General features: G+C 39.8%; 1 protein-coding gene across 1 annotated transcript in view; it reads right to left on the bottom strand.

The window, feature by feature from the left end:
* Positions 1 to 205: 205 nt before the first annotated feature.
* LOC148116064 (vomeronasal type-2 receptor 26-like) overlaps positions 206 to 26,912 on the bottom strand; it is a 51,372-nt gene continuing 24,665 nt past the window's right edge. Inside the window, exon 5 of the mRNA XM_087885371.1 lies at positions 206 to 1,020. Within this exon, the coding sequence (XP_087741497.1) occupies positions 206 to 1,020 (815 nt within the window). The remainder of the gene's footprint in view (positions 1,021 to 26,912) is intronic.

The following is a 26,912-nucleotide window of genomic DNA, read 5'->3' as shown; positions in this document are numbered from 1 at the left end:
CTCTTTAGCAGGATAGATTGAGATGATAGAGAAGGGAGTTGCAAAAAGTCATTCAACAATTCCAATATATTTCCAATTCCAGAAATATACTGTATGCATCTGATTTTCTTGGACTACTGCATCCAATCTAAGTGGACATAATTAATATTTTCTTTCAAATACAAGAAATTTTACAATTCTTCCAATATCATAATAGTGTTATGTCTCATGGTTTTACATTTATTCTGGCTGTAAGATGATCCTTTGTGTTCAGGTCTGGTCTTAAAATAATAATGTAGCACTTAGGGATGAAGATGCAGCCTAGCAGACCAGCACTGGAGGCCAAGATGGAGAAGATCTGCACAGCCACCATGTATTTCCCTTTGATGCTCAGATAGGTGGGCACAAAAGTCACCCAGACACTGCAGAAGACCAGCATGCTGAAGGTGATCAGCTTGGCTTCATTGAAGGCCCCAGGGAGATTCCTGGCCAGGAAAGCTAATGTGAAGCAAATGGCAGCCAGGAAGCCCATGTAGCTGAGGGTGATATAGAACATGACAACAGAGCCTTCATTGCATTGCAGGATGATCACTCTAAGTTGGGAGTGGAAGTCAGAGTCAGGGAATGGGGGAGAAATTCCAAGCCAGATAGAACAGATGACAACTTGGACAGCAGAAGACGAAAGGATAATGGAGTTGGCCAAGCTCTTCCCCAACCATCTCTTCATTCGATTTCCTGGTTTTGTGGCTAGGAAAGCCAACACCACTGTGATGGTTTTGGCCAAGAGACAAGAAACGGCAACTGAGAAGATGATGCTGAAAAATGTTTGTTGGAGAAGGCAGGCGACTTTTCTTGGTTGACCAATGAAGAGAAAAGGAGACAAGAAGCAAAGCAGGAGGGAGACAAGGAGGATATAAGACAGGTCTCGATTGTTGGCTTTGACAATGGGAGTTTCTAGGTATTTAATGAACATGAGTAAAACAAATCCTGTGGTTAGGAACAAGAAAAGGGAAAGGGAGACAAGGATAACTCCCAGATGTTCTTCATAGGAGAGGAAGGATATTCTTTTTTGGATGCACTGAACTCGGTTCTCAGTTGGATATTGATCATCTGGACACCTTGTGCATTTTTCAGTATCTGAGAAAACAGAAAGTAATATTTCTTGCACAGTGTCTAATTTAAAAAGGTATTATCTTGCTAGGATTGAGTTGAAGTCAATTCCTCCCATTCAGATCCATACAGCCTCTGCATGCTGAACATCCTTATAAGACCACCACTTACCCTGCCATGGGTGGTGTATGAATGATACAATACACCATGGTGGCAAATGACTCACCCATCAGTTTCATGTAAATAATAAAGAGGAAAAGAGAGATAATCAAATCCTGAGGAATGAAGGGTATTAGGGTCTGATGTCTTCCCCCGACAACATCAACTGATGCCATATGCAAAGAACAAAGAACCATTGCAAAACAATATCTCCCACATCCAGTTGGTCCAGAAGAATACCTTGGTTGATGGTATCTAAAGTCACTGAGAGATCCAGAAATGTCATGATGCTTGCACCACCTCCATCCAGAGGTCATCTGCAAGAGCAACCAATGCTACTTTGGTACTGTAATTCAGCCATCAACCTAAATACCGAGCAATACTCATGCTTTCAAAATGTGGGACAGTGTTATGAAAGTTATCTATCATGGTTGGATCCATGGAGAGTCTCTGGAGAAATGGATGCACTGCGGCCTCCTTCAAGGTAAGGTGGTGGTAACAACCATTCCTCAACAGAGGCATTAACTAGCCCCAAATTGATATTAGCCCCTAAGAGCCGAGGTGGCACAGTGGTTAGAGTGCAGTACTGCAGACTACTTCAGATGACTGCTAGGTGTAGTTCAGCAGTTCAAATCTCACCGGCTCAAGGTTGACTCAGCCTTCCATCCTTCCGAGGTGGGTAAAATGAGGACCCAGATTGTTGGGGGAATATGTTAACTCTGTAAACTGCTTAGAGAGGGCTGTAAAAGCACCATGAAGCAGTATATAAGTCTAAATGCTATTGCTATTGCTAATAGTTGAGGCCTTCTGGAAATCCCTTATAACGTGGTCTTTAAACAGGCCTGGAGATCCTTGGTAACAAAGCCCTGTGCAATGATTGTATCATATGTAACTTCTTCATCTCCCTTCTTGGCAATCTTGGTCATTGTTTCATTGGTCAATGTTTCATTGGTCAATGTTTCATTGGTTGAATCTAGTTTTATAAAATATTTTATTGATTGTTTTAGTTTAGGTCCCTCCAGGATAACTTTGTATGAGATAGGTATCAAGAGCGAATGATGAAAGAAAGGAAGGAAGGAAGGAAGGAAGGAAGGAAGGAAGGAAGGAAGGAAGGAAGGAAGGAAGGAAGGAAAACATAATAAAAAACAACATTAATTCCTGAAGTAATTCAAGAGGAGAAACTGAGTCTGTTATCTCCCTTTGCCAAGTCTTTAGTTTCTAAAAATGAGAAGATGAATTTATTTAGATTCATAACATTTTTAAAGACTGAATAAGCTCCACGTTGGCATCAATGTTTCTGTAAGGGTTTTATGCTGAGTCTTCTGATTGGCTTCCTCTTGTCCCTTGAACTCAACCACACTCCCTTCATAGTCCTCTTAATTAAATCTTTCTGCTTATCTGGTGCTATGATCATAATAAAAATTGACTGTTTAATTAATGCATCCTTTGGCCCAAAATCTAAAATTGGTTCAGTGGGCAAAAGCCATTGACTGGAAACCATTCCTCAAATTTCAAAGAATTCCAATCTTCCTAAGAAAGGTAAACCTAAGAGGATAGTTCTGATCTGACAAGGAGAAGAAATATTTCCTCCAGAAGAAGTAATCTTGTCCAATCCACCTTGTCCTTCTATCTCTTCTTACCTGATACCCCAAGATCTTTTCCTTATACCTCCAATAAATAAATAAATTTAAAACAATAAAACTGTCTGATTTGGTTCTGCAACCCAACAAGACAGACACAGACTTCAGAGGATAATTAGAACTGCAGAAAAAACAATGGCTACCAACCTGCCTTCCATTGAGGACCTGTATACTGCACGAGTCAAAAAGAGGGCTGTGAAAATATTTACAGACCCCTCACATCCTGGACGTAAATTGTTTCAACTCCTACCCTCAAAAGGACGCTATAGAGCACGGCACACCAGAACAACTAGACACAAGAACAGTTTTTCCCCCGAACGCCATCACTCTGCTAAACAAATAATTCCTTCAGCACTGTCAAACTATTTACTAAGTCTACTTAGTAGACTTAACAACTATTAATCTTCTCATCGTTCCCACCACCCATCTCATCCCGCTTATGACAGTATGACTGTAACCTTATTGCTGGTATCCTTAAGATTTATATTGACTTTTTCCCTATGACTATCATTAAGTGTTGTACCTTATGATTCTTGATGAATGTATCTTTTCTTTTATGTACTCAGAGAGCGTATGCACCAAGACAAATTCCTTGTGCGTTCCATTCCGTTCCGTTCCATTCCATTCCATTCCATTCCATTCCATTCCATTCCATTCCATTCCATTCCATTCTATTCTATTCTATTCTATTCTATTCTATTCTATTCTATTCTATTCTATTCTATTCTATTCTATTCTATTCAATAATGGAGCATGTTGAAAATAAACAACAACAACAAAATAGTCAAGCTTAGATGTATCATTAACATGCACATTGATCACAACAACTGGATTTGGACGAACTCAGTACCCTTTCCTCTGGGGTCACCCACCTTCCTGAGTAGAGATGGTCCCCTCTGGACAAGCAACACAGTCATAGCAGCAAGCTGGCTCTCCTTCCCAAGCTCGCTTGACAAATCCAGGATGACAATTTTCCACACATTTGGACTGAGGCAGAGACTAAGAATGAAAACAAGGAATACCAAAGGGGTAAAAAAGTTAGGATTCACCAACTATGGAAAATGGAGGTTGACATCAACATTAGCCAAGTAGTTTCTAGGCTTCAGTTAGGTAAATATGAAATCTCTGACTCTTTCCAGATTATAAAAGATACAACTATTTGCAGAGTTGTCATCTAGTTACCCCCTTTTGCTTCTGAAATATCACATCGAAATAAAGGATTTTTTCCACTTAATAACATGGAGGGAGGAGATTGAGAAAAGATTTAAGGATTAGGTGACAGCTAGAGAGATCCTCCTCATGGTTATATTAGCATTCCTTCCTCCACTTGTCATAGATCCACGGTTTTAAACTCTGATGATCCATTCATATTAAATTTTAGAACATGATCTTCATTGTATTAGATTCATTAAAATGGAGTAAAACTGTGATGAAGAAAAAAACATCTGACCAGTAGGATTTGGAAAGGTTTCTTCTGGACTACATGAAGCATTTCAAACCCTTTGAAAGCAGCAGAGAACTAAGATATAAAGGAAAAAAGTCCTTACACATCAGGGCTGACAACTTTAAAGAAGATAGCAATAGCACTTAGACTTATATACTGCTTCAGAATGCTTTACAGCCTTCCCTGAGTGGTTTACATTCACAGTCATGTTGGGGGGCACATTGCCCCCCAACAATCTGACTCCTCATTTTACTGACCTCAGAAGAATGGAAGGCTGAGTCAACCTTGAGCCGGTGAGAATCAAATTGCTGGCAGTCGGCAGAAATAGCCTGCAATACTGCATTCTAACCACTGTGCCACCATGGCTCTTCAGATGTTCTTTGTTTATTCGTTCATTTATTTGTTCAATTCAAATGGGTTCCATGCTGTGGAACTATGACTAAAAGTGGCTGCCTAGTGTCTAGAACTATAGCTACTGTAGGTGAGATGGAGTGAGTGTCAAAGCGTAAATCAGCTTCGATACTCCCCTGGGGTAATTGCACTTAATTAGAGACGGATGGATCTTGTTTTCCATGCTGTATACTTTAAAGAAAGAAAACCCGAAATATATTCTAAGAAACATTTTATTATAAAGAAATAAAACAAACTTACTAACTACATTGTTACCGGCAGTTTTATAACATAGACGGACAAAGGAAAAGATCAGGAAGTTACTTCCTTAAACTTGGACATGCGCAGTACCTCAGAAATCACAAGACAGTCTTATCTCTGTTGCTACAGAGATGTGATAAAGTTCTCTGGCAGGCTACCGTAAGTCTTAGGATGGAAGCTTGGCTGACAAACACATAACGCAGTGACAGTGAGTTCACGAGAACACGTCCCTCAAAAAGAGTAGGTGAGGAATCTTTTGCTGCAGCACATGGGACATGAGTATGAGCCCTGTGTGGGAAACGGATATTTCTAAGGCCCAGCTATATATCCAAGAAAAGGTCTTTTCTGTTAGGAGACACCAACTGGCATGGAAAGACACACTTATGTTTATTATTAGATAAATATGTTCTCCAGAGATACTTAAGATAGTTAACAATCAAGATAAACAATGGCATTCAAGGGATTTTCAGATAACGTACCAGGGGTGAAATCCAGCAGGTTCTGACAGGTTCTAGAGAACCGGTAGTGGAAATTTTGAGTAGTTTGGAGAACCGGCAAATACCACCTCTGTCTGGCCCCAGAGTGGGGTGGGAATGGAGATTTTGCAATATCCTTTCCCCAGGAGTGGAGTGGGAATGGAGATTTTGCAATATCCTTCCCCCAGGAGTGAGGAGGGAATGGGGATTTTGCAATATCCTTCCCCCAGGAGTGGGGTGGGAATGGAGATTTTGCAGTATCCTTCTCCTGCCACGCCCACAGAACCGGTAGTAAAAAAAATTTGGATTTTACCACTGTAAAGTACCCTCTTGAAAGCTAAAGGCCAAATCTTAGCAGCATTTCCTTCCAGGTTGTACATTACTTCTGATATCAGGAATGGCTTTTCTTTAGGTCAGAATCATATTTCAGTGCTTCAACTTTCTGTCTCAGGGCATTGTCTCACATCTGACCAGCGATTATAATTTCCCTTGAACTGAAAACCTTGGGCCTCTTTCCTAGGAGCAAAAGGCCTATTCCACTATCCCAATGGGAAGAGCCATAGATAATTCTGGTGAGGTCCAGACTGCTAAAAATATCACCAACCGTGGACCTGATATTTCAGGAGACATTATGACCACTCAGGTCAAACTGAATCCTAATTCCAAAGCTTATTTCTCACTGGCACCAGTGACCCCCCCATCCCGTCTTAATTAAAATTTCTCCAGATTCAGTCCAAATCTGAACTCAGGAATTGGTCAAGTAATCGCCTACTTCTTTGTTTTTTTGAAGACAAAGAACAAGCAAATCCGAGGCCATAAGGACCACAATTCCCCATACCTGAGCGCTCTCATCAGATTTATGGGGATACCAGATTGTGAGGGGACACAAAAGGATTATTTTATTATTTTATTTTATTTTATTTTATTTTATTTTATTTTATTTTATTTTATTTTATTTTATTTTATTTTATTTTATTTTATTTTATTTTATTTTATTTTATTTTATTTTATTTTATTTTATTTTATTTTATTTTATTTTATTTTATTTTATTTTGCAGGCTGGTGACCCCCAGGGGGAGGGCCTTCTCTGTGGGGGCACCTACCCTCTGGAATCAATTGCCCCCAGAGATAAGGAGAATCCATGACCTCAGTGCCTTCCGCCGTGCCCTTAAAACCTTCTTTTTCCAACAAGCCGGGCTGGCCTAATTCTTTTTAAGTGTTTTTAATTGTTTTGTTTATCATTTTAATTAATGGGGCCAAATTTATATATATATATATTTAACTGTATTTTAATATTTGTATTTGATGTTTTTATTTGGCTGTTCACCGCCCTGAGTCCTCAGGGAGAAGGGCGGTATACAAATTCAAAATAAAATAAAAATAAAATAAAAATAAATTATTTTATTTTATTTTATTTATATGCTGCCCTTCTCCGGAGACTTAGGGCGGCTTACAGTGCGTTAAGCAATAGCCTTCATACTTTTGTATATTTATACAAAGTCAGCTTATTGCCCCCACAAACTGGGTCCTCAATTTACCTACCTTAGAAAGGATGGAAGGCTGAGTCAACCTTGAGCCTGGTGAGATTCGATCTTACTTTAATTGCAGACAGCTGGTGTTAAAATTACAATGCTTCTGTCTGTTGAGCTAAACCAGGCTCCTGGTTTATGATCTGTGTCCTAAAGAATTGTCATCCGACACACATGGTGGACAAGTCTGAATTAACTTAAAACACTGTTCGACATTACAGCATCTAAAGGATACTTTGGTCAACAGTACTGAAGACCAGGCTCTGTGAATGACATTGAGTCTGGTGGCTTAGCCCACATGAAATAGGGCCTAAGGCTTTGGAAAACAGAGAAAAGACACATATCTATGAAGATTTTCAGTTATCCAGGTCATGGTTGTCCCAAAAAGAGCTTTTTCGAGAGGCAACTGGACTTTCTTGTTTTTTCTTTGAAATAGGGGTCAAACAGGCCATCTATGTCAAAATTGAATAGCCCTCTCTCAACAGAGGGGGACAGATATGACATCATCTATCTCCTGTCTACAACATAGTCCTTTTAGGGGTTCCCAGAAGGCTCCACACCCATTTGTATTACTCGGGTGACACTGAGAATACAGATAAACCTCCAAGTGGCCTCAATGACACTCTAAAAGAATGCAAATGCCCAGCTATCTGCAAGGAATACAAATCCTCCCATTTCCCCACCATCCAGTCAGAACTGAAGAAGCTTCTTGGATGAGAAGCGAAATGTCTTCAAAGAAAAACAAAAAAAGTCTAGTTGTTTCTTGAAAAAGAACCTTTGGGAAAGAAAAGACACCAAATCTGACCCACTTTGTTCAGCAACTGTAGCTGTGAAATAGTATCTTGGTTGATAATTAGTCTCTGTCTTTCGCAACTTCCCAGTCGCTTTTTGATGGGATCTTTTTTTGGGGAAACCACCCAGCTAAAGATATTTAGATCTGCTGTTACATCTCCATTTTGGTCCAAGTAGAGACTCTTCTGGGACAGATTGCAAAACTCATTCTTATCCAGAAACGAATGGAACTGGAAAGGAGACATGTAGGAAGTTTAAAAACTGAAATACTGGTTTGTTTTTATATACAGTTTTTTTCATACTTGAAAGGTTTTTTTAATACTTTTGTAACTTGCAAAATTATTAACAAACTACATCTTCTTGATGTGATGATTAGGGGCCTAGTTAAGAAAGGGTTGGATGGTATGATAATTGAGTGGATAAAAACTGTACTCAAATAACTTTTAATCTTTCTCATAAAACTGGCTAATTATGAATAACAATCAGTCCTTGGTCATCCATTCTCATATACTGTGAGTAGAATCGAATCGAATCGAATCGAATCGAATCGAATCGAATCGAATCGAATAGAATAGAATAGAATAGAATAGAATAGAATAGAATAGAATAGAATAGCAGAGTTGGAAGGGACCTTGGAGGTCTTCTAGTCCAACCCCCTGCACAGGCAGGAAACCCTACACCACTTCAGACAAATGGTTATCCAACATCTTCTTAAAAATTTCCACTGTTGGGGCATTCACAACTTCTGCAGGCAAGTTGTTCCACTTATTAATTGTTCTAACTGTCAGGAAATTTCTCCTTAGTTCTAAATTGCTTCTCTCCTTAATTAGTTTCCACCCATTGCTTCTTTTTCTACCCTCAGGTGCTTTGAAGAATAGTTTGACTCCCTTTTCCTTGTGGCAACCCCTGAGATATTGGAACACTGCTATCATGTCTCCCCTAGTCCTTCTTTTCATCAAACTAAACATACCCAGTTCCTGCAACCGTTCTTCATATATTTTAGCCTCCAGTCCTCTAATCATCTTGTTGCTCTTCTCTGCACTCTTTCTAGAGTCTCAACATCTTTTTTACATCATGGCGACCAAAACTGAATGCAATATTCCAAGTGTGGCCTTACCAAGGCATTATAAAGTGGCATTAACATTTCACATGATCTTGATTCTATCCCTCTGTTTATGCAGCTCAGAACTGTGTCGACCTTTTTGGCAGCTGCTGCACACTGCTGGCTCATATCTAAATGGTTGTCCACTAAGACTAATACACTAGGAGTCCACTAGGAGTAATACAATAAAGTTAATAAATCATGTTTTTTTTTAATGCAGCTATTAGACAAAGCTAAATATTTATGATTTCCTGATAGAGAGGCGCATGAGTAGAATCCAATTGGAAAAAAATCTGATTTTTTAGAAACTAAGACTTGACAAACTATGGTTTCTTTTAAAAGAGCTATGAGCTCTGGTGGCTCAGCAGACTAATTAACATCCACTTACATCTGCTGCCTGAAATTACTGCAAGTTCAAATCTCACCAGGTTCAAGGTTGACTCAGCCTTCCATCCTTTCTAAGGTAGGTAAAATGAGGACCCAGATTATGGGGGCAATAAACTGACTTTGTATAAATATACAAAAGTATGAAGGCTATTGCTTAACACATTGTAAGCTGCCCTGAGTCTCCGGAGAAGGGCGGCATATAAATCAAATTTAAAAATAAATAAATAAAGAACAGCTATAATTTAGACCTTTCATTAAGATTTCATTTTCACATTTTTGTATATATACGTGCTGCTTATTAATTAGAATAAATTAGTAGCAGTGTAGTGTAATGATACCAAAACATTAGTTAATTTGATGGGAATGTTTATTGATGTGAATGAAAGAGAATTGAAGGGATATTAGTTGGCTGGTGATATCAGATTGGCTGCCAAGCAGGGGTGTGTTTCACTTACCTTTACCACTGATTCACCACGGATGCGCCCGGCCTCGAAAACATGCCTAAATAGCATGACTTGGAGCTGGGGAGAGTGGGCAGGCCCACCTGCCATCGCCGCTACCAGTTTGGGTGAATTGGTCTGAACCGGCTGAATACCACCTCTGGTGCCAATATATCTATATCATCATCATCATCCCCATCATCATCATTTTAGTCATTGTCCATCCACTGCAGGATAAAGGCTGTGTGTTCTGGCTTACCACTGCTTTAGCTACTAAATTTAAATATTTTAACATTTAATGTTGTTTAATTCTTTTAAAAATTTTAAATTTTGTATGTGATGTTTTTATTCTTGGCTGTTCACTGCCCTGAGTCCAGCAGGAGAACGGCAGTATAAAAAATTAATAAAATAATAAATAAATAAATAAATAAATAAATAAATAAATAAATAAATAATGTTGTTGAGATCCCATATGTTGTGGCCCCGCCCTCTGAGCCTATCCCATCGGAGGAAGAAAGCTCCAAGCATGAGGAAGAGGAGTCAGCCAGGCCTCCCTCTCCAGGCCCCTCCCCTCTGGCACTGTCTCAGGTGCCGGCCGAGGGAGAGGAGATTAGCCGGGAGACAGGTGTCTCGGATGAGAGTGAAGGAGAGACGTCATTCCTTGATGCACGCCAACGAAGGCATGATAAACGATTGCAGAAGCTCAGGAGGCGTGCTAGGGATTAGAACTGAGTCACTGGACCACACCCCAGAGACTATATAATAGAGGGTGGTGGCCAGTGATCCCTGTGACGAACAAAAACAAACCCTGGATAGTCACTAGAGCCTCGTCCGAAGCTGCTGAGAGGAATATTGTTTTTGTTGGACTCTTGTACGCTGAGTATATTATCTTTCTGTTTCTGTGGAAATAAAAGCACTTGGCAGACGGTGTGTATATCACTGCCAAGTTGGAGATAAAGACCTGGGTGCGTGCTAAGTGCTTCCTTAACCCTTGGCTGGCTGTGTTTGTGTGTGTGTGTGGACGGGGACAGATCACCATACCTGCCACGGCTGAAGACTTTTTGCTGTCCTTCCTTCTCCTCTTTGTTGTGGAGGAATATGCGGCATTCAAGGCAATGGCCAGCGTCTTAACAATATTGTAAACAGGATGGTCATTTGGGATCCGTAACCTGTTTTTTTCCTGTTGGGTTTCCAGTGGTGCTTTCTGGGTGCATCTTCTCCGGCCTTTGACAGAAAAGATGTACTTTGAAACAGAACAATGAAAAGATTGATCTTGAAACCGGGTTTTCAGAAAGATATCAGGTTTAATGACATAATTTGTTGGCCTTTTTTTGTCCTGCACTTCAAAGTTCCAAATACTATGGACATATTTGAAAATTCTTTCCCTTCTGATTGGCAATGTTGCCACAATTGTGATGATCCAGACTTTCCCTTCAATGGGTCCTGGAAAACCTTCAAGGGTTAAGTAAGCGAGGAGAATTCCATCCAGGAAGTTGCCGTATTCTAAATAGTAAACAAAGACATTGACTTGTCTCCACTTAGAGAAGGCATCCCTGAGGTGATCTGTAGGTCTAGCTTTTAGGAATAGGTGTGATATAACAACAAAAATTCCATTTCTGACAAGCACAGTAGTCAAAAACCTTATGATTTTTTCTCCTTTCTCTGTGTCAGAAGCAAAGAGACCAACCAAGGTCCATCTGAAATAGAGGAGCACTTGAATAATTCCTGGATACTGGATCCCTTCTTTGGGTGCCATTGCGTAGAAAAAGGGAAATTGATTTTTATCACTCAGAGCCTCTGAAACACTTACATCACTGACCTAAAAAACAATGGAGAATGCTATGATATATTTGAGATCAGGCAAAGTCCAAAATATTAGGTTTTAATAAACCCCACTTGGTCCTAATCAATGCATTAGAATGATTATTGTTGATTAGCTATTAGACCATATCAAAACACAGAAGGCAAAACACATGACATTAACAAGGAAGTATATAAAACAGAATAAAAGAAACCAATTAAGTAAAAAAAAAATAAAGAATGCAAATCATATTTTCAGAAGCTTCTGCGCATGTCCCGCCACCATTACTACCGGTTTGCAAATGTTCTGTCCCCGTCCAACACGCACATACATCAACAGACGTTCAAGAGTTAAAGACCAAACCAGCCAGCAAAATCCTTTTCCTTATGATAACGGAACTTGGCAACAACCTAGTGGCTGCCTGCCAAGAGTTTATTACTTACGAAGAGGAGAGATAACTTCTCCCCACTTCTGGTACATCAAAGGAAACAGCTCAATAATTACAGAGTCAATCAAGTCCAGAGATAATCCAGCAAAGTCTATAGCAAAAGTCCGGTAATGCAGAATGGCGTGGAAGCTTTCAGCTTTGTTCATCACAAGGTTTGACTGGCCACCACACTCCCTTTTATACCTTGTGGGGTGTGGTCCAGTGACTCAGCCTAATGTCGGGCACGCCTTTTCTTCTGTTGCGCGCGCTTATCTCTGCGACGCTGGCGTGGATCCAGCCAAGACTCATTACCCTCATCACTGTCCATCTGTGGCTGCGTGGACATGCTTGGCCCGGCCCTATCTCTTGCCCTTCAGCGGACACCGAAGGCATTGCCAGAGAGGAGGGTCCTGGAGAGGGTCCTTGCCAACTCCTCTCCTTCACTCTCGGAGTCCTCTCCTGCCGATGACACAGGCTCAGGTAACAGAGCCACAACAGCAAGATCCAGACCGAACCAGTAGCAACCACCACTGAGCCAAATCCAGTTACACACATTTCAGCTGAACTGTTTTCTTCCAATAAATTGCCGTATCATACGTAAATTTTTAATTTTAATGGAACATTTGTAGCAGCTCCTCCATTTCAATGTTCCAGTCTTACTAAGGACGGCTATATCTTTCTCTGTTTTGATATCCTGGATCCTTTGAGCAGCAATCTTTTTAGCTTCTTCTCCAGTTGTATCAAAGTTATACAGTATAGAGAGAGGGCACGGCTTCTAATCTAATTTGTCATTGTACAATTCAATTACATTTTCTTAATTGAAATTTTGTTTGTTCTAAAAGACAGAATTTGGGGAGTCTGTCAGTTTTCATAGCTTTAATTTTACACCAGTAAATCTATGTGAAAGGGATGCAGTGGCTCAGTGGATAAGATGCTGAGCTTGTCAGTCAAAAGGTTGGCAGTTCAGTGGTTTGAATCCCTAGTGCCGTGTAACGGGGTAAGCTCCCGTTACTTGTCCCAGCTTCTGCCAACCTAGCAGTTCGAAAGCAGGTAAAAAATGCAAGTAGAAAAAATAGGGACCACCTTTAGTGGGAAGGTAACAGTGTTCCGTGTGCCTTTGGTGTTTAGTCATGCCAGCCACATGACCATGGAGACATCTTCAGACAGCACTAGATCTTCGGCTTAGAAACGGAAATGAGCACCACCCCCTAGACTCAGGAATGATTAGCACATATGTGCATGGGGAACCTTTACCTTTACCTTAAATCAGTGGTGAAATCCATTTTTTTTTTTACTACCGGTTCTGTAGGTATGGCTTGGTGGGTGTGCCAGGGGAAGGATACTGCAAAATCTCCATTCCCACCCAACTCTGGGGCCAGCCAGAGGTGGTATTTGCCAGTTCTCTGAACTACTCAAAACTACTCGCTCACCACCCCCTCACCCACTAATTTTGCCAGATAGAGAAACGCATAGACAAACCTGAGGGACTTTGTAGATGCCTCCTAATGTTGACATCTGGATGGAGATGTCACTGGCAGCTCTATCTATAAGAGCCATGAGGTTGTCCTTCCTTCCACAGCTGTAGTTGGGAACATTGGCCTCTCCAGTAGACAGCATGTCTAACAAGGTACCCGAAGTTCCAAGAGTGTTCTTATAATTGTCATGGATGTTGTAGCTAAGTGTGAGATTCTGCAGGAGCTGCCTGTCCTTATTGATCTCTTGAATGGCGAAAACGAAGGGTAAGAGACTTGTCATATCAATATTTAACCTACTGTAAAAAAAAAAAATTCATTTAATGATCATGATCAACAGCATGAACATAATCCTCATTTAACTTATTCCACTTTATCTCCACAAGCCTATTGAAACTTAAGCCAATACTGATCCAAAGGCAGAGGTAAATGATAGTCAGCCATCATCATTTAAGAGTATTTAGAAGATGGGATAGAGATAGTCTTCCAACAGAATTAACAGTCACAAATATGGCATATCATTATTTGTAGTAGTGCTTATTTTCATTTGTCTAATGATTAAAGTAAGCACCATAAAAGGAGGGCCATGCTTCATAAGTGACCCATCACACACACCGAATACAATCCATTCTCTGTTCCTAGGTGGATAAGGAATAACAGAATAACAGAGGTGGAAGGGACCTTGAGGGTCTCCTAGTCCAGGCCCCTAGTCAGGCAGGAAATCCTAAACAATTTCAGACAAGTAGCTGTCTAATTTCTTCTTTAAAACTTCCAGTGTTGGAGTGCTCACAACTTCTGGAGGCAAGTTGTTCGACTGATTTAATTGTTCTAACTGTCAGGAAGTTTCTCCTTAGTTCTAGGTTGCCTCTCTCCTTGATTAGTTTAGCTTCTTGTCTGGCCTTCAAGTGCTTTGGAGAATAGGTTGACTCCCTCTTCTTTGTGGCAGCCCCTTAGATATTGCAACACTGCTATCATGTCACCCCTTGTCCTTCTCTTCACCAAACTAGCCATGCCCAGTTCTTGCAACCGTTCTTCATATGTTTTAACCTCCAGATCCCTAATCATCTTGGTTGCTCATGTAGGAAGAAATATCCTTCTGGGTTCTGCTCCAAGTGGGGAAAAAGACCCTGGAAACATGGAGACTGCTTGGAAAGATGATTTAATGGTGGACAGGATCACATGGCTTGAATTCCTGAACAGAAAAGGGGTGATACAGTAAATCTTCGGGTTTTTATGCTCTCTCTGGCTCTGCATTTCTTGGGGCCCAGAAAGAGTTTCCTGATTGGTTGTCAGACTCTCAGGGGGTGGGGGTCTTAGCTAGCCCTGCTGGCTGATGTAATCTTCCCAGGTGCCATGTGGTGAGTTTCTGTCTAGATGGGTCCCATTGTGTTAGTTTCTGTTGCTATTGTGTTGCAGATGAAGGTCCATCGACAAAGATTGAGTTTCTGCCTCTGGCCCATTAACAAAAGGGTGGGGGCAGGAAGGTGGGAGCTGCTTTGTCTTTAAAAACATGCTTCTCCATTTCTCATACAGGGAAACATAATATTCTGCCTTTTTAATATTACCCAAAATATTTCATTCTTCTAGGAAAGGGGTGGGTGCTAACTTCCTACACTCATCTCTGCACTTTTTCTGGAGTCTCAACATCTTTTTTATATTGTGGTGACCAAAACTGGATGCAGTGTTCCAAGTGTGGCCTTACCAAGGCATTATGAAAGCATTGAATAGCAATGAGACAAAACTATGGAACCTTTTCAATAAGTACATTGAATAAAAGTCAATATTGAAATGATGAAATCTAGACTGAAAGAGGAAGGGGAAATTCTTTGTATTGTTTTTTCTCTTTCTGGGGTTCTTTTAAGTTTCCTTCTCCCCTTCCTTGCATTTGAGTCTCATACAAGAAAGACCACTTAAGACAGCCCTATAAATTAAAATGATTCAAGAATTTACTGCTGTCCTGCAACTTTGTAATAGGTAGGGGGAAAAAATGAAATGAAGAAGACACTTCATTTCAAACCAAAGAAATGCAACTGCATCACACAGAATGACTTACCGATTAGAGACCATAAAAGGAGCCATGTTGAAATGTAATGGCTGAACAACAATGTTTGAAGCTGTCACGACAACACTAACGAGATAGTCTCCTGGCCTGTAATAGCTCCATGGATTTTTTTCAACCTGGTCCACAAATTTTAGTGGGCATTTCATTCTAAATTTCCCGGAGACTGGCTGGGACACCAGCAGTATTAGAAGCAAAAGTTTGAGTTCCATAATTCATCGGATTGAATTAATCTCTTTCCCATTTCTTAAAACGAGCAACAAGAAGTGTGAGTGGAATTCAAAGAGCTTTCACCAGATGAAAATGCCAGTCTTTGCTGATTCAGAGACAAACTGAGCTTCACCTGGAAAGGAGTGAAAGGGTCACAGCCCCTGCCTGTTCCAAAACATGTGCCACAAACACTGTGACCAGAGCCATTTTATTCATTTCTGGTGCAAGGTCTCTTTCAGGTTGTTTTAGACTATTTACGTCAAAGGCAGTCACTGAATAAGTAGCCAAAGAAGTCTTAAAGACTAGGATAGTGATAAAGACAGTGAGAAGCAATTTCTCTGGGGATGCTGAACATTTTAAAGGGCTCCATTTGCAGGGCAGCTGGAGAAAAGCATGTGAAAAATCACAGCTACACCCCTGAGGCACTATTCTGTAGTGATTGCCGTCCTTCCTGTCAGGACATGTCTAGAAAGTGATGCTTGAGGAATTCTCTGGGTGTCAAACTATCTTTGTCTTGAGAATTGATAGAACTATATGTTTTTTTGATGAGAGCTGACTAAGATAGGAAAACGATCAGGGGTGGGTTCTACAAATTTTTACTACTGGTTCTGTGGGCTTATTTTATGGGCATGGCTTGATGGTCATGTGACAATTCTTTAGGATTTAGCAGAGGGACTGGTCTACCAGGCTTTTATTTATTTATTTATTTTTATTTATTTATTATCATATTTATATACCGCCCTACTCCCAGGGGACTCAGGGCGGTGAACAGCCAAGATAAAAATACAAGTAACATATAAAAGTTAAAAGTTATTAAAAATAGATTAAATAATTTGGGCTCAAAAACAAATTTAAAAACATCCAATTTATGTAAAACATTTAAAACCCAATTTAAAAGGGAGAGTTAGGCCAGACCAGCCTGTTGGAATAAAAACGTTTTTAGGGCGCGGTGGAAAGTGTGTAAATTTTAACTGCTTGCAGAGCTGTACCGGTCTACCCATTAGTTTTTGGAGGCACTGGTCTACCCATTTATTTTTGCAGGCACCGGTCTACTCATTTGTTTTTGGAGGCACTGGTCTACCACCACACTGCCTTTTAACACTGATCAGCTGTAGGGCGGCCCTTTGAAGCCCCACGGCAAGAGTTTAAACAGGTTTTTTCCTTCTAGCCTATCAGCTGGGACTCAGGAGGCAGCAATAGATTGGGGTTGGGGCCAAATAAAAGGTAAGAATAATGCAGAGGGTGGGGGACGGGGGGGCAGAACCAGTTCAGTGACGTCATATCATCACCGCTACCGGCTCAGCGGAACTGGGAGGAACCGGGAGGAACCCATGACTGAAAACGATGGCTCTGGAACTGTATCAGTCAGTAAATAGGGAGAAAGTTACAGAGTGGATACATGTTTTTATTCCCCCCTCCAGGATATTTTCTGTGTTATCTTTCTGCATTGATGTAAGAAAGAGATTCTTCATAATTTGAAGTTTTTTTTAGTTTATTAAATAAATAGTCACCTGTGAGGCCTGCATCTGTGGTGGTGGCAATGCCTACAACCTTTGGGTGGTGCAACTTGATTTCTTGCCACACCCACCCAGAAACTCATTTAAAGGGACATGGTGGCCCTTCTTATGGTTGTATACATGCATTTGGTGAGGACTTCTGTGGGACTCTCACATTTGAGACTGTGTGAGAACCCCACTGAAAAAAACCTTTGGAACGTGCAGTTGGTAATACCTATGTTCTTGGTGATTTCGGCTGTTTGTTGGGTGTTACATTTCTTATTTGGAGTTTGGGTATATATAGAGATAGAGATAGAGATAGAGATAGAGATAGAGATAGAGATAGAGATAGATAGAGATAGATAGATAGATAGATAGATAGATAGATAGATGATAGATAGATAGATAGATAGATAGATAGATAGATATAGATATAGATATAGATATAGATATAGATATAGATATAGATATAGATATAGATATAGATATAGATATAGAGGTGTCACATGGGGGCGCTCCCATGTGACACCTCTCCTGCATGAGCTGCATTGGCTTCCAGTTGTCTTCCGGGTGCGCTTCAAGGTGTTGGTTACCACCTTTAAAGCGCTCCATGGCATAGGACCTGGGTATTTGCAGGACCGCCTTCTGCCGCCGATAGCCTCCCACTGACCAGTACGCGCCCACAGAGAGGGACTGTCGGCTGGTGACCCCCAGGGGGAGGGCCTTCTCTGTGGCAGCTCCTGCCCTCTGGAACGATTTGCCCCTGGAGATACGAAGGATATCGGATCTCCGGGTCTTTCGCTGTGCCCTGAAAACTTTTCTTTTCCATCAAGCAGGGCTGGCGTGAACCCCCTCCCCCTTTTTAGTCTTTTTTAGTTTTTAGTTTTAAAATGTCATTGGGTTTTAATTGAATTGTTTTAAATTGGGCCAGTTATGTAATTCTTTTAATAATTTTAAATTTTGTATTGGCATGTGTTTTAGTTCTGGCTGTTCACCGCCCTGAGTCCACTAGGAGAAGGGCGGTATACAAATTGAAATAAATAAATAAATAAATAAATAATATATTGGTATAGAAATAGCACTTAGACTTATATACCACTTCACACTTCAGAGCCCTCTCTAAATGGTTTACAGAGTCTGGATATTGCCCCCAACAATTTGGGTCCTCATTTTACCGACCTTGGAAGGATGGAAGGCTGAGTCAACCTTGAGCTGCTCAGAATTGAATTCCTGAAGTGAGCAGTGAGTTAGACCAGCAGTACTGCATTCTAACCACTGGGCCACCACGGCTCTATATTTAGAGCCTTGTCTATAAAGCCATGACATTAGCCTAGAAAACAGAACTGGCAGTTTGAGTAAGAGGAGGAAGTTTAGGAGATAGGCAGAACTACCTGATATCAACAGGCAGAGGAGTATTCATTGTTGAATTTTCCCACTGTATGGTCCTTGGCTTCTAATCTTAGTGCTTGGCTACTAGGTCCTGGGTGTGTCTGGGTTTTGACTGCTTATCTGAGAGGTATGTGGGAGACTCAGATAAAATGGCAACATCTTTTGCTCAATGCAACATGTTCATCAGCACCAGACCAGGGGAATTTGTGATGAAAAGATCATGAGTATCCTTCATTCGTGGCCTCCTCACAGCTTCAGACACCAGATGGGCATGGCTTGTGCTTGAGCTCAATGATCCAATCTTGGATAATTCCCAAAACTTCATAACCAACTTCAGGCAACACTTCAGTGATCCCATAGAAGAAGATACCACCACACAACAACTGTACTAACTTAAACAAGACAACCACAGAGTAAGTTTCTACATAGAAGAATACAAACTGATTGCAGCTGGTTTGAATTGGAATGGATCCTCCCTAATGGCTACAGTTCAGGCGTGGCCTGAATGACAGATTTGCAAATGAATTCATCAGGTAAGGAGTTCCCCAAATGGTACATCAAGTCTACAGGACTTGCATAATGATTGATGCATGTTTAGAAGAGATCCAGGTTCGCTCCAATCATCACAACCCACCACCTCCTCAACTACCTTCTCCAATCTTCACCCCACTCAAACAAACTGAAGCTGATGCAGGGAAATAAGAATCAAAAGGAGTTGTGATGGCACAGTGGTTAGAATGCAGTATTGCAGGCTAATTCTACTGACTGCCAGAGTTCTATTCCCACCAGTTCATTTATTTATTTATTATTTTATTTATTTATTTATTTATTTGTCAAGTACGTATTAAATAATATATATAAGTATAAGCATAAATTGAATACATAAAATGAATACAATTAAACGGAACATTAGGACAGGGATGGTAGGCATGCTGGTGAGCTTATGCACGCCCCTGACAGACCTCTTAGGAATGGAGTGAGGTCAACAGTAGACAGTCTAAGATTAAAGTTTTGGAGGTTTGGGGAAGAAACCACAGAGTCAGGTAGTGCATTCCAGGCATTGACCACCCTGTTGCTGTAGTCATATTTTCTGCAATTGAGTTTGGTGCAGTTTACCTTAAGTTTGTATCTATTGTGAGCTCATGGATAGTTGTGGTTGAAGCTGAAGTAGTCATTGACAGGTAGGACATTGTAGCAGATGATTTTATGAGCTATGCTTAGGTCATACTGAAGGCGGAGTAGTTCTAAATTTTCTAAGCCCAAAATTTCAAGTCTGGTAGTATAAGGTATTTTGTTGTGAGCGGAGGAGTGGAGGACAAGTTGACTCAGCCTTCCATCCTTCCAAGATCAGTAAAATGAGGAATGAGGTTGTTGGGGACAATATGCTGATTCATAAACTGCTTAGAGAGGGCTGTAAAGCACTGTGAAGTGATATATAAGTCTGCTATTGCTATAAATTGACATAAAGAGATATCTTGAATAGAACATCTGTATCCTTTGTGCATCATGTGGATTCTCGCTGTTCCACAATCCAAATCACAAAAGCCCATAGGGATCTCAATCATGTCATATTAGACCTTTGACCTGCAGTCATTACTGTGTCTATGTGATAAGAGGGGTGACTGTACAAGTGACACTATCTGTCACCAGAGAAATGGTTCAGATGATAATGTGTCTGTTCCATGAAATCTATGGGGTATAGAAGACCAAATGTTTCTTGGCTTGGAAGTGGGATGGATTAGAACCACCAAAGCCTTACATGGCAGGAGAATATCTCATTGTTGGGATCATTTTTGCAACACATACTCAATTTAAACTAAGCAGTTTCAATAACAAAGTTGGAAGTGATCTTGGAAGTCTTCTAATCCAAACTCCTGCTTCAGCAGGAAACCCTATAACATTGCAATAGTGATGAATATCTGTAGCTCGGGTGTAGGATGAAGGTAAAGGTTCATTCTCCAAGCTTGTGAGTTGGTTTCCAAAGACCCTTTACAAGACCTTTACTTGACACACACACAGCTGACTCAGCTGTCTCAGAAGGCGATATCTGCGAGACCGCCTTCTGCCGCCAATAGCCTCCCACCGACTGGTTCACTCGCATAGGGAGGGCCTCCTCAGGGTGCCGTCGGCCAGACAGTGCTGGCTGGTGACCCCCAGGGGGAGAGCCTTCTCTGTGGCAGCAGCTGCCCTCTGGAATGACCTACCCCCTGAGATACGCATGATATCAGACCTCCGGACTTTTCGTCGGGCCCTGAAAACACACTTATTCCATCTAGCCGGGCTGGCTTGATTCCATCCTCTCAGTTTTTTAATCGAATTTTGGTTTTAATTGGGTTGTTTTAAATCTTGGGCCGAAATTATTTAATTGTTTTTTAAACTGTTTTTAAATTTTATATGCAATGTTTTATCTCGGCTGTACACCGCCCTGAGTCCCGCAGGAGAAGGGCGGTATAGAAATAAAATAAAATTAAAATAAAATAAATAAATAAATCACATCAGAAAACCCTCACCTGACATATCCACACCTGACCCATCACAAGATTTAAGATTTTTTTTAATCAGTTCCCTACTTTTATCATTAGATGTTCCTTAGTGTTTAGATCTGGTCTTAAGATGATAATGTAGCATTTGGGGAAGAAGATGCAAAGCAGCAGACCAGCACTTGAGGTCAAGATGGAGAAGACCTGCACAGCCACCATGGACTTTCCTTTGGTGCTCAAATAACTGGGTAGGAAGGACACCCAGACACTGCAGAAGACCAGCATGCTGAAAGTGATCAATTTGGCTTCATTGAAAGCTCCAGGGAGGTTCCTGGCCAGGAAAGCTACAGTGAAGCAAATGGCAGCTAGGAAACACATATAGCCAAGGACAACATAAAACATGGTGACAGAGCCTTCATTGCATTGAAGGATGATCTCTCCAGGCTGGGATTGAAGATCAGAGTCAGGGAATGGGGGAGAAACTCCCAGCCACATGGCACAAATTAAAATTTGACCAGCAGAACCAGAAAGGATGATGGAGTTGGCCAAGCTCTTCCCCAACCATCTTCTCACTTTGTTCCCTGGTTTTGTGGCAAGGAATGCCAGCACCACTGTGATTGTTTTGGCCAACACAGAAGACACAGCTACTGAGAAGACAATGCTGAACACAGTTTGTCTCAAAAGACAGGTGGCTTTTCTTGGTTGGCCAATGAATAAAAAGGAAGACAAGAAGCAAAGCAGGAGGGAGACAAGGAGGATGAAGGAGAGGTCCCGGTTGTTGGCTTTGACAATGGGAGTTTCTAGGTATTTAAGGAATATGATTAAAACAAATCCTGTGATTAGGAATAAGAGTAGGGCAAAGGAGACCAGAATAATGCCCAGATGTTCCTCATAGGACAGGAAGGTTAGTCTTTTGTGGATACATTGGATTTTGTTCTCAGTTGGATATTGATCATCTGGGCACTTTGTACACTTTTCAGTATCTGAGGAAAGAGAAATCAATGTTTATGCAGCAATCTCTCCTTCCAAATGACTCACCTCTCAGTTTCATGCACATTATAGAAAGGAAAGGAGAAGGGGCCTCTGTCCCCCAACAATATCAACCAAAATCATCTGTGAGGAAGAGAAACATTCAAACAGAAGTATGCCTCTCATTCCCAATCCCCAATGCTGGTCCAGAAAGATACCTTTGTTGATGGTAACAAAAGCTTATTTTTATTAAAAGTAGTTTTTATTGAATATAAATATTAAAAAAGACATACGTAACATATACACAACAAACATTTATACAACATATACACAAAAAGAGTATAATTTCTTCTTAAGCATTTTTTCAGAGTGACATTCTACAATTCTACTTATGATATATTCCTTCACCTCTCCTTAATCTAATAACATTTTTTATTATATATATATATATATTTAAATCGGTAATATTTCCCCCTTTATTTTTTGTATATTTCTGATTTTTAACCAATTATACCAATTATTCCATATTTTATAATAGTCTGTTTCTTCTCTTTCTTGTAATTCTTTGGTTAACCTATCCATTTCAGCGCATTCTAAAATTTTTCCTATTACTTCTGTTTCACTTGGTGTTTTTTCTTGCTTCCAATTTTTTGCGTAGGTTATTCTTGCAGCAGTTAATATGTGAATTGTGAGATATTTGATATCCTTAGGGTATGATTTGTTAAAGATTCCTAATAGAAATGCTTCTGTTTCTTTTTCAATCTGTGTTTTTGTTATTTGTTCCAACCATTTTTTGATGTTAGACCAAAATTTCTTTGCTGCCGGGCACGTCCACCATAAATGATAGAAAGTCCCTTGTGCCTTTTTGCACTTCCAACAAATCGGGCTATTTTTAGGTTGTATTTTTGCCAATCTGGTTGGAGACATATGCCACTGATAAAACATTTTCAGTTGGTTTTCCTTGTACGCCGTTGCTTTAATTAAATTTAGGTTTACCTGCCAGAACTTTCCCATTTTTCCAAAGGTATTGTGTGTTTGATGTTTTGAGCCCACTTAATCATCGTTTCTTTGACTGTCTCTTCTTCCAATTTATAGCGTAGAAGAAATTTGTAAATTCTACTAATTAATTTATTTTCTGAATCTAATATAATTTTATCTATTTCTTGTTTTTGATTATAAATTTCATATGTTTTTATATGTTCTCTGTATTTGGATTGTATTTGAGTATAAGTCCACCAGTCTATTTCTCTGTGTAAATCTGTCTCCAATTGTTGTTTTGCCTTTAATTTGCCTTGATAGTCAATTATATCTTTATATCTAATTATTTTTGTCTTATCTGTTAAATTAGGGTGCCTAATTGATTCTGCCGGTGCTAGCCAATTTGGTATCTTCATATAATGTTGTTTTTTTTAATTTTACGCCAAATTTGTAATAATGAATTTCTTATTGTGTGTCTTTTAAAATATGAATGTGTTTTGTATTTCTCATCCCACATAAAGGAGTGCCAGCCAGTTTGGAATTCGTGTCCCTCAATTGTTAAAATTCTAGAGTTCTTTAATTCTATCCAATCTTTGACCCACGATAGTACTGCTGCCTGGTAATATACCTCCCTATCTTTTGTATCCTGAAGCAGCTTAAATTTTATTCATGGCCTTTTCCTTTGCCATATAAATTTAGATGTTATTTTATTCAGCTTTTCAAAAAACAGTTTATCTATTTTAATTGGGGTGACCTGAAACAAATATAAAAATTTAGGTAATATGGTCTTTTTGGCCTCCACACATTTTCCACTGTTTCCAGGAAGCAGGGATCAGTGGTGCGGGGAGACCAAAAACATGGTGCACAGAGGCCTAAAATGCAATGCGCGGAGGTGGTGATGGGCTGTGGCGATCCCCGCAGCCTGGAACAGCTGATTGGCAGTATTCCGGGAGGCCAATCCAACTGCCAATCAGCTGCTTGCACTGAATCAGACTGCGATTACTTGCTGAAGGTAACCAGACTGTTTGCAGTTTGCTACAAGGACACTAGCCAGATGAATACCGATGAATACTTGTAGGCAGAATTTTTTTCCTTGTTTTCCTACCCAAAAACTAAGGTGCATCTTATACTCTGAAGTGATTTATACTCGAAAAAATACAGTACTTAAAGTTGAGATTAACTCCAACATTTGAAGTTTTCTGGGAATCCCTTAAAATTTGATTCGTCCAACAGAGCTGATCTTAGTTTTTTAGGTTTCATTGATCTAATTTGGGTTTGTAAAATATTTTATTGTTGGCTTTAAAGAATGCCACCCAGAATAAATGGAGAACCCTGGGCTATAAGCAATATCGGTGTTTTACTTCTCAATCTATAAGACTTTATAGATTTTATCCCTGCTAATAGAAACTTTAGTTTCATCCCCCCTCTCATACTGAAATTCCCTTTATGGATTTTACGATGGGTGCTCAATTCTTGTCCCTTGAACCCAACTGCTTACCTCCATGGTCCTTGTGACTACACATTTCTCTTTATAAGGCTGTATAATTTTGATAAACATTGACAGGTTATTCATTTAATGGAGTGAGGTATTTTATTTGTTTGTTATATTTATATGCTGCCTATCACATGTTTGATGGCTTGTATCCTTTGGCCCATAATGTAAAGTTGATTTGGGTGAGAACAAGCCATTGAGCTGAAACTGTTCCTCAACGTTCAAAGAATTTAGAAGTTCCTAACAAAGGTAAACATGGAAAGACAGTTCCAAACTGACTAGTAGAAGAGAGATTGCCTCTGGCTAAAATGTCCACCATGTCCTTCTTGCCTCATCTTCAAGAACTTTTTCTTATTCCTCCTATTCTGAAATAAATTGTTGAATATAAAGAACAACAGCAAAATATTCAATCTTACATATGTCTTTATAGTGCACTTTGGTCAAGATCTCTGTATACCTTCAGTATCCTCCAGAGTCACCCACCTTCCTGGGTGGAGATGGTCCCCTCTGGACAAGGAATGCAGTCATAACAGCAAACTGGTTCTCCTTCTCGAGCCCGCTTGACAAATCCAGGATAACAATTTTCTACACATTTGGATTGAAGTAGAGACTAAGCGGAAAAATAATGAATGCCAAAGAAAATACATTAGGGCTCACCGTTCCATGGGACACTGAGGTCAACAAGAACATTTATCAAGTAGATTATGGGCTTCTTTTAGATAGATATGAAATTTCTAATTAGTTTCAAATGGTTGTAGGAGATATGACTGCTGGCAAATTCTTTATTTAATTCTTTCTTTTGCTTCTGACAGATCAGCTTGCAAGAAAAGTCTTTTGTACTTAACAAAGTTGGAAGAATGGAATAGAGAAAAAAATTAAGCATTGTGAAAAAAAAAATGGGTTCCTTCTCATGGCTCCTTAAAATCCATTCCTCCATTCTTTATATAACTATAATTGACTATTTAAATAGTCTACCTCTGAATTTGTAAACAGAGCAAATAGTTTCATGTTTGCTCATTGAGATTTTAATTGTGATCTGCTTTTTTTTTACCATATGCTAAATAAATAAATAACCTGTCCTGTCAGGAAACCCTGATCCCAACCATTCTGTTTTTAATTCCAAAGATGATTTCTTATTGGAACCAAAATTGGACCAATTCAATGTCATCGGATTCAGTTAAAACCTGAATTCAGGCACAGATCAACTGAATTGCCTTCTTCTTTGCTATTTGAGCACAAGGAATAATTGAACCTGAGGGTATTAGCAAGACAATTTCCAATACTTGTGGGTTACTCTTTAGTTAGAGATCCTAGTAACAGAGAGGACACAAAAAAGCCATGATCTGTATCCTAAAAAATAATTCCCCAGCATCTGAGTCTGGATTTAGCTGAATCATCTTAAAATAGTACCAATAAAGTATAATATTTATAGGCCAGGGTTGAGTTGAGGGATCCTTGGTGCTCTCTAAGCTTGGTTGTTTCCTTGCAGATGTTTCCTTGCCCAAACTATCTGTTAGCATTGATGATGTTGCCTAGTTTGGGTAATGAAATGTCTCCTAGAAATATCTATGAAGATTCTCAGTCATCCAATGGTGCTTTTTCAAGAGGCAACTGGACTTTCTCATCTTCCTTTGAATATGTTTCGTTTCTCATCCAAGAAGCTTCCTCATCACTGACTGGATGATGGGGAGAACTTAAACCAGGCTCCCATATTATAGCATCTCAAGAATACCTTGGTCAATAGTGTTGCAGCCTACCAAATAGTCTAAGGAAACTATAAAGTTTCTACTTCCACATTAAATTCTCATGGAAAATCCTTCACTTAGCTGACTAGCTTACTTGAAATATGTCCTGAGGCTATGAAAAAAAAATAGAATAATGTCCATATTTCACCCACCTTTTTGAGCCACTTTAGCAGGAAAAGATCATATTAGTTGATAATAATATTCACCTAAGAAAATTATAAGTTTTATTCTACACATTCAATTATCAGTGAAATTCACCCACCTTTGTGATTGGGCCATAAGGCTTTTGAAAACAGAAAAAAAGGCTAATATTTCACCCACCATGTTGAGCAAGGAAAGAATCTTTTGGCTGATGATAAGTCGCTGCCTTTCAAAACTTCCCATTTGCTCTTCAATATAATCCTCCTCGGGGAAAACCACCAAGCTCATAATATCCAGATCTGCTATCAGATCTCCATTTGGGTCCAAATACATTTTCATCTCTGAAAAATTGCAAAATGCATTCTTCTTCAGAAAGGGATGAAGCTAGAATGGAAACAACCAGAAAGTTTAAAAGTGGAAATCTTTGGTATCTTATCCTTCTTGGTCTCTACATAATTGAACATTTGACTTGTTCTAATACAGTTGTCTAAGTAGCAGATATTCTTGAGATTCTAGATCTAAGATGTTGAGACTCTAGCAAGAG

This window comes from Pantherophis guttatus, chromosome 2, assembly GCF_059756535.1.
Source record: "Pantherophis guttatus breed Tessera chromosome 2, ASM5975653v1, whole genome shotgun sequence".
Taxonomy (NCBI): Eukaryota; Metazoa; Chordata; class Lepidosauria; order Squamata; family Colubridae; genus Pantherophis; species Pantherophis guttatus.
Note: the sequence above shows the minus strand (reverse complement) of the source record. Positions and strands in the feature narration are given on the sequence as shown.